This window comes from Erinaceus europaeus, chromosome 10 (assembly GCF_950295315.1).
Source record: "Erinaceus europaeus chromosome 10, mEriEur2.1, whole genome shotgun sequence".
Taxonomy (NCBI): Eukaryota; Metazoa; Chordata; class Mammalia; order Eulipotyphla; family Erinaceidae; genus Erinaceus; species Erinaceus europaeus.
The window spans coordinates 16,534,607-16,549,540 of record NC_080171.1 but is presented as its reverse complement, the minus strand read 5'-3'; the positions used below and the strand labels follow the sequence as shown (position 1 = coordinate 16,549,540).

Genomic DNA, 14,934 nt, shown 5'->3' with positions numbered 1-14,934 from the left:
AACACTGTTTATCAACAAACATAAAAAAATATTATATTCTTTAGATTTTATTTATTTATTTTTATTTTATTGGATCGAGACAGAGAGAAGTCGAGGGAGAAAGGGAAGTATATATACGCCTGCAGCACTGCTCCACAGCTCATGAAGCTTTCCCCATGTAAGTTGGTGTTGGGGGCTTGAACTAGGGTCCTTGCACCTTGTAACATGTGCACTCAACCAGGTGCACCACCACCCGGGCCCCTCATTCATTATATCCTCTGTACAAGCATTGTCTGCTAAATGCGTTCTGAACTATATTGCACATACAATTCTTAAGCCTCATATGTTTTGGATGATGTCATTTTTCTTTTTTGAGCATGTGTTTTCTCTAATTATTGCTCCACTGTCATCTTTTTTCCTGCTCTCACTCTTGCCTGTTAGGTACATAGTAGATACTCAGTAAGTGTTTGAAGGAACCAGTGATCTGGTAAGATGGTTCTAAAACGTTAGCATGCATGGCACTGCCAGATGGACTTATTAAAATGCCAATCGCTGGCTGCCACTCCAAGAGTGTCTCATTAATAGGTCCAGGACGGGGCTAAGAATTTGCATTTCTAATAGTTCCCAGATTAACACTGGTGTTATTGATCCTGGGACCACATTCTGAAAACGACTGATTTCCTGCAACGCCATTATGATAAAAGCGTGGAGTGTTGAAGACTAGCAACCCACCCTCCCCGTGCCATCTCACCTTATGCTGTCTATTAAGTGAGGATTCCGAGGCTCCCCGCGTTGGCGTGTAGTTAGAAGGCTAACATGAGTGCCTTATTAGTGCCTTCTTTTTTTACCTCACTGCTTTATATTCATAATGTCTTCCAATTTTTCCATCTATTAAGACACTTCAACTTTCTATTCAAAGTTTGCCCCCGCCTCTCACCTTAGTCAAGTAGGGCCAGACCACCACATCTCCATAATGAGATTGGAAACACCTCTCCCTTTCTTCTAAACTCCAAAGAACTTAATCTTTGTTGATTAATTTTTCTCTCCTCGCATTTGAAAATGACAAATGGAAAAGAAAGGTGTGCTTTTCAAGTTGTTCTACACGATTGTGAGCTCATCGGAGGCAGAGATTGCATATTCAGTATGAATGCCTGGCATTGTGGCTACGTGAATATTACATTGGCGACTATTTTCCTTTGAATGGGTTTTCCTGCAGAAGACTATTATAATCAGACAATAGATTGACTGAACTTCATGAATAATGTCCATACCAATGAAGTTCATGTTTGTTAAACATTTATCTTCTGAGCCTGTGTTGCTTGCTGTAGTTTTCTTGCCTCTTTTAAAGAATTTATTCCAAGGCCATTTTAAGGTCTTTGGCAGCATTTTTGTGATGATAAAGTTTACATCTGTTCTGATGAATTTTGAGTTCTCCGGAGGGAAGGAGGTCTATGTTCTCTATCTGAAATGTTAATCTGCAAGCTACTTCAATGGCCACTAGGTGGACCCAAAGAAACGAATTTCGGTGAAAAATCTATTGACCCACCCCTGGATCATGCAAGATTATAATTGTCCTGTTGAATGGCAGAGCAAGACTCCGGTAAGTAAAATGAAATCCAGTCGAATTTTTAACAAAATCCTTGTGTGGATTCAGAACCTACAATTGTGTGGCTTAAATATAAAGGAAAATGGGTTTTGTGTATTTATATGCCAGATCGGTATTTGGGGGAATGTGTAACCTAATTATGTATTTTCCTGTGAATCTCTAGGATGATAGTTACTTTTATGTCATTGCTTTAAATGTTTATTCCTTTGTTAACCTGAGAGAAAGAGTGAAGAAGAGAGGGCCCCAGAGCTTCCGTCACTCTGGCACATGCAATGCCAGGGACTGAACTCAGGACCTGTTGCTTATGCTTTTAGGTTCAGTGCTCTAGCCCTAGCAAAACCTCCCAGGCCTTTCCTTCATTTAAAAGATTTTTTTTTATTTTGCCTCCAGGGTTATTGCTGGGGTTCGGTGCCTGCACTACAAATCCACTGTTCCTGGAGGCCATTTTTTCCCCCATTTTATTGGATAGGCTAGAGAGAAATTGAGAAGGGAGGGAAGGCAGAGAGGGAGAAATATAGACACCATCGCCACTTGCTAAGCTTCCCTCCCGCAGGTGGGAAGTGGAGGGGTGGGGTGAGGGTGGGAGCTTGAACCCAGATCCTTGTGCGGGTCCTTTTGCTTAGTACTGTGTATGCTTAACCGGGTGTACCACAGGGCCCCCCCCACTCCTTCATTTTAAAAATATTTATTTATTGATGATAGTGAGGGAAGATGGAGATAGAGATAATCTGAGTATCACTCTGGTGTGTGTAATGGCAGCAGGACAGACTCTGAGGCCTCATACATGCAAACTCGACCTGCTCTGCAGCCTCCCAGACCTCAAGGACAATAGTTCTTATTCCAGCTCCACGTGAGAGTCCCCCGAATCTTAGTAGAAAGAGGCCGCTACTCTAATGGATATTTTTTTATAAGTTCTCAGCTATTTCTTGTGTGTAGTCAGGATTGTGAACAGTGTTCTGGGAATCATGAGCAAGTTACTTAATTTTGCCAAACCTACTTATTTGCCTGTAGAAGACTCCTTTACCCTTTTTTTTTTTTTAATAATTTATTTCTTTATTGGGGAATTAATGCTTTACATTCAACAGTAAATACAATAGTTTGTACATGCATAACATTCCCCAGATTCCCATTTAACAATACAACCCCCACTATGTCATTCATCATCTTTCATGGACCTGTATTCTTCCCACCCACCCACCCACCCCAGAGTCTTTTACTTTGGTGTAATACTCCAATTCCATTTCAGGTTCAACTTGTGTTTTCTTTTCTAATCTTGTTTTTCAACTTCGGCCTGAGAGTGAGATCATCCCATATTCATCCTTCTGTTTCTGACTTATTTCACTCAACATGATTTTTTTCAAGGTCCATCCAAGATTGGCTGAAAATGGTGAAGTCACCATTTTTTACAGCTGAGTAGTATTCCATTGTGTATATAGACCACAACTTGCTCAGCCACTCATCTGTTATTGGACACCTGGGTTGCTTCCAGGTTTTGGCTATTACAAATTGTGCTGCCAAGAACATATGTGTACACAGATCTTTTTGGATGGATGTGTTGGGTTCCTTAGGATATATCCCCAGGAGGGGAATTGCAGGGTCATAGGGTAGGTCCATTTCTAGCCTTCTGAGAGTTCTCCAGACTGTTCTCCACAGAGGTTGGACCAATTGACATTCCCACCAGCAGTGCAGGAGGGTTCCTTTGACCCCACACCCTCTCCAGCATTTGCTGCTGTTACCTTTTCTGATGTATGACATTCTCACAGGAGTGAAGTGATATCTCATTGTTGTCTTGATTTGCATTTCTCTGACAATCAGAGACTTGGAGCATTTTTTCATGTGTTTCTCGGACTTTTGGATCTCTTCTGTGGTGAATATTCTGTCCAAGTCCTCCCCCCATTTTTGGATGGGGTTATTTGTTGTCTTGTTGTTGAGTCTGGCAAGCTCTTTATATATATTGGTTATTAAACTCTTATCTGATGTATGGCATGTAAAGATCTTCTCCCATTCTGTGAGGGGTCTCTTGGTTTGGGTAGTGGTTTCTTTTGCTGTGAAGAAGCTTTTTAATTTGATGTAGTCCCATAGGTTTATACTTGCCTTAGTCTTCCTTGTAATTGGATTCGTTTCATTGAAAATGTCTTTAAAATTTATGCGGGAAAAAGTTCTGCCAATATTTTCCTCTAAGTATCTGATAGTTTCTGGTCTAACATCCAAGTCCTTGATCCACTTGGAATTTACTTTTGTATTTGGTGAAATACAGTGATTCAGTTTCATTCTTCTGCATGTTTCAACCCATTGTTTCCAACACCATTTGTTGAAGAGACTCTGCTTTCCCCATGTAATAGTCTGGGCACCTTTGTTTTAATAGTGATTAAGCGACTCATTTAAAAGGAATCGTTGTTATATATTGTCACAAATAATTTATGAGAAATAACTAAAATTTTCTGAGAAGAGTAGCAGTTTTCATATCTACCTGTCTGTGTCTGTATAGTCTATTTACCAGAGCACTGCACAGTTCTGGCATATGGGGGTGCTGGGTTTTGAACTTGGAGCTTTAGAGCCTTGGGCATGAAAGTCATTTTGCATAGCCATTATGCTATCTCCCATCATAATTTTACATCATAATTTGAATAGACACTGGAGCTCATCTGCTTGTGTTTTCAGTATGTTTTGATGTATAATTTTTATAGAAACATGAAGAAAATTATGCCCTGTTGCAGATATGTAGTAGGAAATTAGATAAATATTTTAATAGCTTTTCCAATAACTGGAGATTTTTTTCTGATATTCCATTAAAGTTTGACAAGTATCAGTTTCTGTCTTTTATAAAGGTGTATTTATTTATTATGACAGAGACTAGAGGAGGAGAGAAATCAGAGCTCTGCACCACTCTGGCACAAGGTGGTGCTGGGGATCAAAACTGTGGACTCTGGGGGTTCAGACATCCAAGTTGGTGCTCTAACAGGCTGAGTTGGCTTCCTACCCCATGATAGTTTCTTTCTTTTTTTTCCCCAAGGTTGGTTCCTCTCCTCTTCTCTCCTCTCCTCTCCTCTCCTCTCCTCTCCTCTCCTCTCCTCTCCTCTCCTCTCCTCTCCTCTCCTCTCCTCTCCTCTCTTCTCTCTCTTTCTGTTTTTCCTAGAGCACTGCTCAGCTCTGGTTTATAGTGGTGCAAGGGATTGAACCTGGGACTTTGGAGCCTCAGACATGAGAGTCTCTTTTCATAACCATTATGCTATCTACTCTTTCACAGGCAGTTAATCTTAAAGATTAATTTTATACAGTGTCTAGAAGGAGGTTTAGCAGGCAGAGGATATGTGTTAGGTGCATGAGCCCGTGATTCTATCCCTGGTATTTCAGATGATCGAGTAGTGTTCTGCTCAGCTCTTTTTCTCTCAGCATACATAAATTAAAAAAAAAATGCATTCTAAAAAAACCTAAGCTATATGTTAGAAAGATTACTTACACATGAAATTGTAAACCAACCACAGCAGTGGACTTACGTGCTCTTGCAAAAAAAAAAAAATAATAAGTAAAATCCACTGGCCTGTCCACAGGCTCATTTTTCTCCATGTAACATTTAAGAATTATAAGTTATATAGAACTTTTAAATGTTAAGTACACAATTTTAAAAATCATCTTGCTTTTTTTTAAAGCAGAGCACTGCTCAGCTCTTGCTTATGGTGGTACAGGTACTGATCCTGGAACCTTGAAGCCTCAGACATGAAAGTCCTTTGCATAACCATTATGTTATCCCCCTGGCCCTAAGGATCATTTTCCTTTTTTTTTTTTTTTTTTCCCTCCTCTTCCTTAGAGCACTGTTCATCTCTGGTCATGATGGTGTTGGGGGTACTGAGCTTGGGACTTTTGGAACCTCGTGTATGAGGGTCTCTTTGCTTAACCACTGTGTTCTCTCTCCCGCCTGAGAATCATCTTCCTTAGAATCAGTTAATTTCACCAAAAAGTCTTTAAGTACTAGAAAGCTGTCACATTCTTGGTGGCAGATACAAGTTTTCCAAAATTGTGATTTTTTTTTTTTTTTACTTGCAAACCCATGTTCTATCACAGGCAACAAAGACTGACTGTTTTCCTTGAAAGGGCCATATCACTTCGTTAATTTTTTTTTTTTTTTGAGAGTAGGCCTGCTCGATATGTAAGTGTAGATGATTATCGTGTGTCAGTGTCCTTCCAAGTGAAAATGGTGTTCTGTGAAGAAAATGACTCCCCGCTCACAGCCCAGCCACACCGGTGCACTCCCCAGACAGCCCACCTCCTTTGGTATGCAGGAGCGTTTGTGTGTCTCTCCTGCTTCGTGACAGAGAATATTAACAGTGCATTTACTCAGTTACCAAGACTTAATAAAATTAATACTTTTTACTGCTTCCTGAACAATATTTTTAATTGAAACTTTTTTTTTTTTAATTTTGAGCTGTGAGTGCAATGACAAAGGGTACAGTGTATTGGGTGGAATTCTTCCGAAGGCCTCAGCAGTTCTACTTATCACTGCGTTTGCACTATCAGTGAAAATGTCAGTGCTTTAAAAAAAGGGGGGGGGAGGAGCACTATGACTATAAAAATACTCTCGGAATGGCTAATTGATGTGGATAGTACTAAAGACTATGTGGGGTAGGGGAGACAGCATAATGGCTATGCAAAAAGGCTTTCATGCTTGAGGCTCCTACGTCCCAGATTCAATTCCCAGTACCACCATAAACCAGAGCTGAGCAATGCTCTGGTGGGTGGGGGTGGGGTGGGGGGAAGGTATAATACTAGTTAGTTGTTGCTGTATAAAGAAAGCCACTCCAGAATTTGATGGCTTAAGACAATAATAGTAATTTATAGTTCTGTGAACCACGATGAGCGACACTGCCCAGTAGAAGTTAATTAGATCTTTTGCTTCTGGATTCAGTTTGTTTTGATTGAAGCATAAAGAAAATGCACCTTTATACAGATGGAGAAGAGTGTTTTAATACTTAAAAGGAGTTTTCCAGTAGTCTTTACATGCCACTGGGTTTTTTTTTTGTTGTTGTTGTTGTTGTTCCTGATAACCAACAGAAGTTTCTGCAGTTGGAGCTGAACATGTGTGTAAGAGTCAGCGGAATTGCGGCGGGTGTGTCTCAGACATGGGGTGGGGGTGGGGGGCTTAGCACAGCACTGAGGTGTTGCCCTTCTAGAATAATCACACCAATCAACAGAAACTCTTCCCAGTGACTGACCCATCTTAGAGTTTGCCCACTATTGTGGCCATGCCACCTGAGCAGAAATCTCTGGACATGCCTGCCAGTTGCTGAAATGTCCCTTTCCTTCCCCTGCTAGCCCTCCATGACATCTCTAATATTTACTGAGCAAATGCAACTAAAGCAGCAGCTTAATTTGAACGACTGTTAGCAGCGAGAGCCTTGTAGGAGCAGAGTATGCAGTTGTTTGAGCAGGGCGGCAGCAGGGCGCAGGAAGCTGTGGGGTCCTCTGTGAGGTGGAGAGGGGGTGGTGCGTATGCTTGTGTTCAGCCATTGGGGGTCATCATTTCTCCATGTGTGCGAGGGCTTTGCAGGCCTTCTACCCATGATCCTAATAGGATATGATGCACTACTGTTTCCAAAAGAGCAAGTGCCGAAAAGAAGAGAGTGTGTGGTTTTAATAGCACAAAAAACTATTTTACACAGGGACATAGTTAAGTAAGTAGTTTTAAATGTTCCCCCAAATTATCATTTCCCATGCATTCTAGTACAATAATTGCTAATATTTACTGTCAACTGTAATAGAAAAGGGGGCTATTGTAACAGGAATGTCTGTATTTTATCCTGTGGTATAATGTGGATAGAAAGAGCCCTTGGAATAGCATCTTTAAGAATCAGACACTAGCAACCCATGAGGTGGTGAAGTGCATATAACATTGTACTCTCAAGCATAAGGTTCTGAGTTCAGTCCCTGGTGTTACATGTGCTGCCACGGTGCTGCTCTGGTGTTCTCTCTCTCTCTCTCTCTCTCTTTCTCTCTGTCTCTCTCTCCACCTTTCTCCACCGTCTCTCTTACTCATAAATTAAAAAAAATAATCAGACACTGTTTTATAAGCTTTATGCTTTGTTCTACAGATTGTATACCAACCCCTAAGTAGATTCTGTCATTGCCTCCACTTTGTAGATGAAAGAATTTGCCCAGTATCAAATAGTAGGTGTAGAACCAGCCATTGAACCCAGACAAAATGGCTCCAGAATGTAACAGATTAAGGAACTGGAGAAATTGCTCCAGTGGTAGAGCACAGGACTTTGAGAATGTAATGGAGCTTATAGGCCAACTAACTCAAACTCACGGCCTCTATTCTGCGTTAACTGTAGCCTTAGTGGTGAACATCACTTGTTTGCTCTCTACTGGAGTAGCAGCTGGAGCAGAGTCACAGAGAAATAGCACCATGGTTAAGACAGAAAATGCCATGGACCGGGCATGAGAAATGCCAACCTTGGGCAGAGTGTACACGTTTTCCTAAGCCTTCATATTTTTAAAAAAATTTTTATTAATTAATTAACTTATTAGATAGAGACAAAAAGAAGTTGAGCAGAGAGGAAGGAGATAGAGAGGGAAAGAGACAGACATCTGCAGTCCTGCTTCACCACTTGTAAAGCTTTTCTGCGCAGGTGGGGACCAGGGGCTTGAGCCTGGGTCCTTGTGCACTGTAATGTGAGTACTTAACCAGATGCACCACCACCTGGCCCCTGGCCTTCATATTTTCCAACCTCTAATATACATATGCTGATGTCAGTCTTTTACATATATTTGGCTTCTGTTCTACCATTTGTAGCAGGGGTAGAGAATTTTTTTTTTTTTTTTTTTTTTTGTCAAGGACCATTTGGATATTTAGTGACTTCATTTGCAGGCCAACCAAAATTCTCAACTTAAAAAGGAGCACTTAATGCTGCTATGACAAAAGCTCCTAGGTTTATTGACGTTTGAGTCCCATCTGCGGTTGTCTAAGAGAGCCACACCCAGTGGTTATGTCTTGAGGACTGGGAGGACTGGACGTTCCCCACCTGATTTATAGTATGTTTACATGTTATAGGCTCATGTGTGTCTGCCTGCCTCACAGAGCTAGCTGCTGCAGACGTCCGGAGAGTTATACACACAAGTGCTATAAGAGTTTCTTACTTTCTGAAATGTTTTATTTTTCCCCCCAGTATTGTTTCATTAAGAGTGAACTACAAAAAAATAATTCAGATTTACTTGGCTACTTAGGGTATGGATGCTATTCTATCACTCTATGCATGATTTCCTTCTATCATTTTTCACACATAGCGCTAGTACCCAAGTATTGTATCAAATAGAAGTTATATTCAGTTCTATTTTCTGCCCTACTGAACAGGAAATGTAGTAGGCACGGATAATCCAAAATAATTGGCTAGCTTTTGGTATTCATTTTCGTACTTAATTTAACTTGACTGTGTGTGGTTAAGAATTCAGAGTACTTAAAGTATTGAGCCTCTTTCGAAACCTAACTTGGGATAAGCCATGTTTTTCAGACTTTGTCTTGGTCACCCTTTGTTTTTCTTTCTTTAGTTCAAGAGCCCATCCAAGAACATAGCACCTTCTTCGCACCTTTCTCTCCTTTCGAATATATACCTTGTGGTCAGAGTATAAAACAAGAAACTGGGTAAAGGGAGAAAGAGATGGTTCTGTTTTTTAAAATTTTTTTTTTTTTACCAGAGCACTATTGAGCTCTGGCTTATGGTGGTGCAGGGGACTGAACCTGGGACTTTGGAGCCTCAGGCACGAGAGTCTCTTTGCATAACCATTCTGCTATGTACGCCTGCCCTGTTTTGCATTTATTTTATGATGAAATTATTCCAGTTTTTTTCTGAGATAGCTTTTTTTCTTCTGTACAAACCACCTCTTCTGGTTTAGGAACAAGGTTTCCATTTGTTTTTTTGGTTTTGTTTTTCTTTGAGAACCATCAGTGTGGCAGGGAGAAATCATGGAGGGGTTAATCTGACCATGAGCTGTGTAGAGGGTTCCTTTTCCTCTTTTATGTTTTTAGGAGAATAAGTTCAGCCCACAGAACTCCTGACGTTTTCCACCTCTCTCCTGAACAGTGACGACACCAACAGTATGCCCAGCTAGGATGAGACTAAGCTTGAGACCTTCCTCTAGGGGGAACCTACAGATCTGGGAACTGCCAAGGTCTCAGCAACAAACGAGAGCTCATCTTAATTAAGCATTTTGGACTTTCAGAGTAACCATTAGTATAAACACCTGTGGTCCTTACATTATCTATGAGCTATGAAGGTATACTCATATGAGCCAGCCAAAAGGCCTTTGTTAGCACTATTCCTCCAATTTCATGATGGCAAAATGACTTTTTCTTGAGCCCACTATTTCAATGTGAGAGTAAAGACATTGCTTTACATTGGGCAAACCTGTCTAGATTTTATGCTTGTTTCTAAACACTGTATCTTTGAAGGTCAGTGCAACTGTGTGATGTAAAGAAAGGACCAGAATGGTAGGAGCAATTCATATTAAAACGGGTGATTAAAAAACTTAGAGAGGAATAGCTGTCTGTATGAATATTCAAAATGCTGAGATGCTCATTTCTTTAAAAAAGAGTTAAAAAGCTGCTGACTTACTAATGAGAAAGAGGGAGAAGGAGAGAGAGTAAGGGAGAAGGAGAGAGAGTAAGGGAGAAGGAGAGAGAGTAAGGGAGAAGGAGAGAGAGTAAGGGAGAAGGAGAGAGAGTAAGGGAGAAGGAGAGAGAGTAAGGGAGAAGGAGAGAGAGTAAGGGAGAAGGAGAGAGAGTAAGGGAGAAGGAGAGAGAGTAAGGGAGAAGGAGAGAGAGTGTGAACTAGAGCATCTCTGGCACATACAGTGCTGGGGGTTGAACTTGAAACCTTGTGTTTTGAGTGCTTTATCCACTGCACCACCTTCTGGGACACACTGTTTTTGCTTTATCTTATTTTTTTTTATGAGGAAGAGAGAGAGCACAGGACACTGCTCCATCAGTTACTGAGTCCTGTTCACTTAGTTTCTCTCATCTGGTGTCTGGAATCAAATCTGGGACCTGCCATACAAGGTAGGCACACTAGCACCTACCCCCTTCCCTGCTCCTCTGGAGAGCTCTTAAAACCAACCAAACAAACAACAAGTATTCATTTACTTGATAAGACTGAGGGAAGTTGGAGAGAGAGGGAGAGAGAGAGGCACTTGCAGCACTGCTTCACTGCTGGTGAAGCTTTTCCACTGCAAGTGGGAACCAGCACTTAACTAGGTGTAACCACTTCTGGTCCTGCTGGAAAGCTCTTCTGCCAGACAGGAAATAGAAACATGACTACTCATAAAAAAAATAAGTGACCATTCTGCTGAGGGCTTCCTTTACTTAGATGTGCCATGCCCTTCTCTATATGTGTATATTTATGCCTGTAGGTGCTATTTTTATTTTACAAATGATGAAACTGAGTCTCTGGAGGCGACATGCTCTAAGTCACAGGGTTATTGAATGATACCGCATTTAGAACCAAGTGCCTCTACTTCTGAAGCCTGTGAGCTCTCAGGTGTTACTGGATAGAGATCACAGGGCAAGAGACGTTAGGAGACTAGAGGACAGAAATTAAGCAGCCCCGTTGTTCTGAGTTCCTTGGAGAGGAGGCTTTTAAACAAAGCAAAGCATCACTTACTAAGGTTATTGTTGAAGAGAGTTCTTAACACTGGGAGGATGACTTAAAATTAGGTTCCTTATGTTTCTCTGCCCATGTGATCTTCTGAACTTCTGTTCAAAGTCCATTCCATGTCTTTTCTTGCCTCGTGTTATTGTTTTGTGGTGTTGAGAACTGAAAGCAGGGCCTCATATATACAGAGCATGCCTAGAATCTCTGAGCAGTGTCCCAGCCCTACCTTTTCTTTTTTTTCTTTTGTGTTTGTATTTATTTATTTAATAGGCTAATAGGAGTATAGGTTAACATAGTTCCCACAACCATAGATCTATGTCCCTAAGCCTACCCCCCCCACAAATGAGCTTAAAATCTACCCTCTCTGCCCTCCCCCAGTCTTTCACTTTTGTGCAATATTCCAAATCCTGTCCAAGTTCTGCTTTGTGCTTCCCTTACTGTTTTTCTTTCTCAGCTTCTGTTTATGAGTGGGATCATCCCATACTCATGCTTCTCTTTCTGGCTTATCTCACTTAACATAATTTCTTCATAATTCAAGATGGGTTGAAGAAGGTGAGTTCACAATTCTTAGTAGCTGAGTAGTGTTCGTTCCATTGTGTATGTAGAGCAGAGTTTTCTCGGTCTCTCCTCTTGCCTATTGTTGGACACCTGGGTTGCTTCCAGGTTTTGGCTAGTACAGGTTTTGCTGCTGTGAACATACCAGCCCTGCCTTTTCATACTTGGTGTTTTTTGCTTGGTTCTGAGAACCAAACCACTTCTATCTTCTTCTTTCATGAGGCACACAAAAGTATCATTTTTTAAAAAACTTTTTTATATTTATCTATTCCTTCTTGTTGCCCTTATTGTTTTATTGCTGTTGTTATTGATGTCGTCATTGTTGAATAGGACTGAGAGAAATGGAGAGAGGAGGGGAAGACAGAAAGGGGGAGAGAAAGACACCTGCAGACCTGCTTCACCGCTTGTGAAGGGGGAACCGGGGGCTCGAACCGGGAGCCGGTCTTTGCGCTTTGCACCAAAGTATCAATTTTTGTGTGGCAATTTTCTATTCTTGAACAAACTAAGGAAGTATAGGAGTAGTCTCTCTCTCTCTCTTTTCTATTTTATATTATTCTATATGAGTTAGGGAGTCTTTCATGTCTCAGAGAGAGTGAGAAAAAACCCAAAGGCATACATGGCACATGAATTCAGCCGGAGTCTCGGTCATGCAGGTCCTACGTTCATCTCGCTGGTTGGTTTCCTGGCCTTCCTCTTCCTCTCCCGCCTCCGTTTTAATTGATGTTCGCACAGTGAAGCTTTAGCATGGTGATGACTGTGCAGTGTCTGTGGCACTAACATGATCACAATATAGCCTGAGAGATGGTACGTAGGAGACAGTCTTTTCATTTTATCTCTTAAGTATCTATTTATTAATGAGACGGGGCAGGAGAGAGAGAGAGAACCAGAGCATCCCTCTAGCATGTTTCAGTGCAGGGTCTTGAACTCAGGACCACATGTTTGAGCATGTAATGCTTTATCCTCTGTACCACCTGCAGGCCTTCCCAAGCCACTCTTTTCCTAGTTTCTTAACATACCCACTGTTCCAGAAGTGTGCTCTTTGGTGAATGTGCCAGCGCAGATGTTGTGGTAGGGAGTGAGTATATAGTCTCTTGACTGCACCACAGAATTGTAACAACTGACTCCATGGTGATGGGGGTGGGGAGCGGGGCATGTGGGGGGGGGTGCTCTCCTTAGCTTCAACTGCTTATTGTCATCGGCTAGTATCTTAAACTATGGAGAATGTGTATGTTTACTGAAGAGTTTGACAGACTTGAGTTTTTACATAGTGATGTTTGATTTTTACGAGGTGGTTATATTAACTTAATTCAAAAACATTACATTCATAGTTTTTTTGCTAATAAAGTTTATACAATTATTTTGTAGCTTATTCACCTTGATGAAGATTGTATAACGGAACTTTCAGTACATCACAGAAACTCCAGGAAAACAATGGAGAATTTAGTTTCATTGGTAAGAAATACAACATGGATTTCATATTAATATCTTACTCCATTTCCTTTGTTTTTCAGTCAGTACTTTGAAAATTACACATCGTTCTGACCTGTGATTTTTATCACGGGTGTAAAAATGATGCTTATTTTCTACTTATCTGTGATTTCAGTTCTTTTCTGATACCTATTGGAGATCCTTTTAACTTTATATAATTACTAATTAATTAATATTTTTTAGAGCTGGGGCCTCAAGCATGCAGTAGAACCTTTTTATTTCCCCCACTTAGATGAGAGGAACAGGGAGAGGGAGAGACACACAGCATCTCCCAGTAGTACAGGGGCTTGAAGCTGGACCATGCCGGTGGCAAAGCAGGAGCCCTACACAGTGAACTATTTCTCTAGTCCCGGGTATCCTTTTACAACTAGAACACTGAGAAAAAAAATTAAGAAACAGCAAATGGGCTCAGAGAATTGGCAGACTTCTGATTTTGACAGCTGTAAATGGTCTGACCCAGAACTATGAATCTGCTGTGTCTTACACTGTAAAGTAAACACAGTTTGGTTTTCTTCTTACCCAAAGGCATTTCGGTAGCCTCACATCACTGACCCCCAAACTTAGGAACCAAATATGATCATTCTTGGTGTTGGTTCATGGCACCTCTTTCAGATGCTTAATATCGAGATCACACACTTTCCTTTTTTTAAATAGTGACAGCGGCACTCAGTTGTCTCTGAGCTGCAATCTGATGCAGTGGGCTGCGGTTGCATTTGACTTTGCTCCTGGATCAGAGCTATAGCTTTGTGATTTGTACTTACTTATTTTTCTTTTATATCTTGCGAGGTAAATACTTAAGCAATTTTCTTATTATTATTTTAATATACATTTACTAAAGCACAATTCTTCTCAATGAGGAGAGAGTATAAATAAATTATTAAAGTTTTTAATTATTGATTTATCATTGGTTTATAAAATTTTAGGAGTATAGTTTCAGGGGTGTGTGTATGTGTGTAGTTTAGTGCCTTCCCCACCACTGTTCCTGTACCTACAGGAATTTTTCTTGAATAATGTAATTGGCAATGGCTCTGGAATATATCTAGAAAACAATGGTAGTTTTCTCTCCTGTGAACAATGCATTTAAAGGAAAGAAAGACAAAATTTGGGAATTGCTGTAAGATATGTTAGGTCCTTAGTCTTTTTTTTTTTTTTTTTTTTTTTGGTCCTTAGTCTTTGACAATGAAGATTTGAAGTTTCCATTTAAGTAATTAAAAAAGTGAAATGACTTTTTCTTTGGCTTGATCTTTAAGTGGGAGACAAAATTTCAGATACATAAAATTTCTTTGTAAGGTTTTATTATAGAAATGTTCAAACACAGAAGCGGAGAGAATAGTATAGTAATAAGATTCTTCCTTGTACTCATCAGCCACTTCAACAGATATTAACTTTTGACCAGTTATATCCCAATACTCTAATTCTTTTTAGTTAGGGTATTTCAAAGAAAATCCCAGACATCATGTAATTTTATTCCAGAAGAATTTGGTATGTGAGTCACAGAATGTTCAATACAGAATCTTTTTTTTTTAATTAAAAAAATTTAAAAAATATATTTATTTTCCCTTTTTGCTGCCCTTGTTTTAGTTATTATTGCTGTTGTTATTGATGTTGTTGTTAGATAGGACAGAGAGAAATGGAGAGAGGAGAGGAAGACAGAGAGGGGAAGAG

General features: G+C 40.4%; 1 protein-coding gene across 3 annotated transcripts in view; it reads left to right on the top strand.

Annotated features, from left to right (window-relative positions):
• Window positions 1-14,934, top strand: part of MELK (maternal embryonic leucine zipper kinase) — a 141,573-nt gene that overhangs the window by 37,499 nt on the left and 89,140 nt on the right. For all 3 annotated transcript variants that reach the window (XM_060199174.1, XM_007524096.2, XM_060199173.1), the window contains exons 10-11: window positions 1,481-1,579; window positions 13,147-13,233. In XM_060199174.1, coding sequence (XP_060055157.1) covers window positions 1,481-1,579; window positions 13,147-13,233 — 186 coding nt within the window. The remainder of the gene's footprint in view (window positions 1-1,480; window positions 1,580-13,146; window positions 13,234-14,934) is intronic.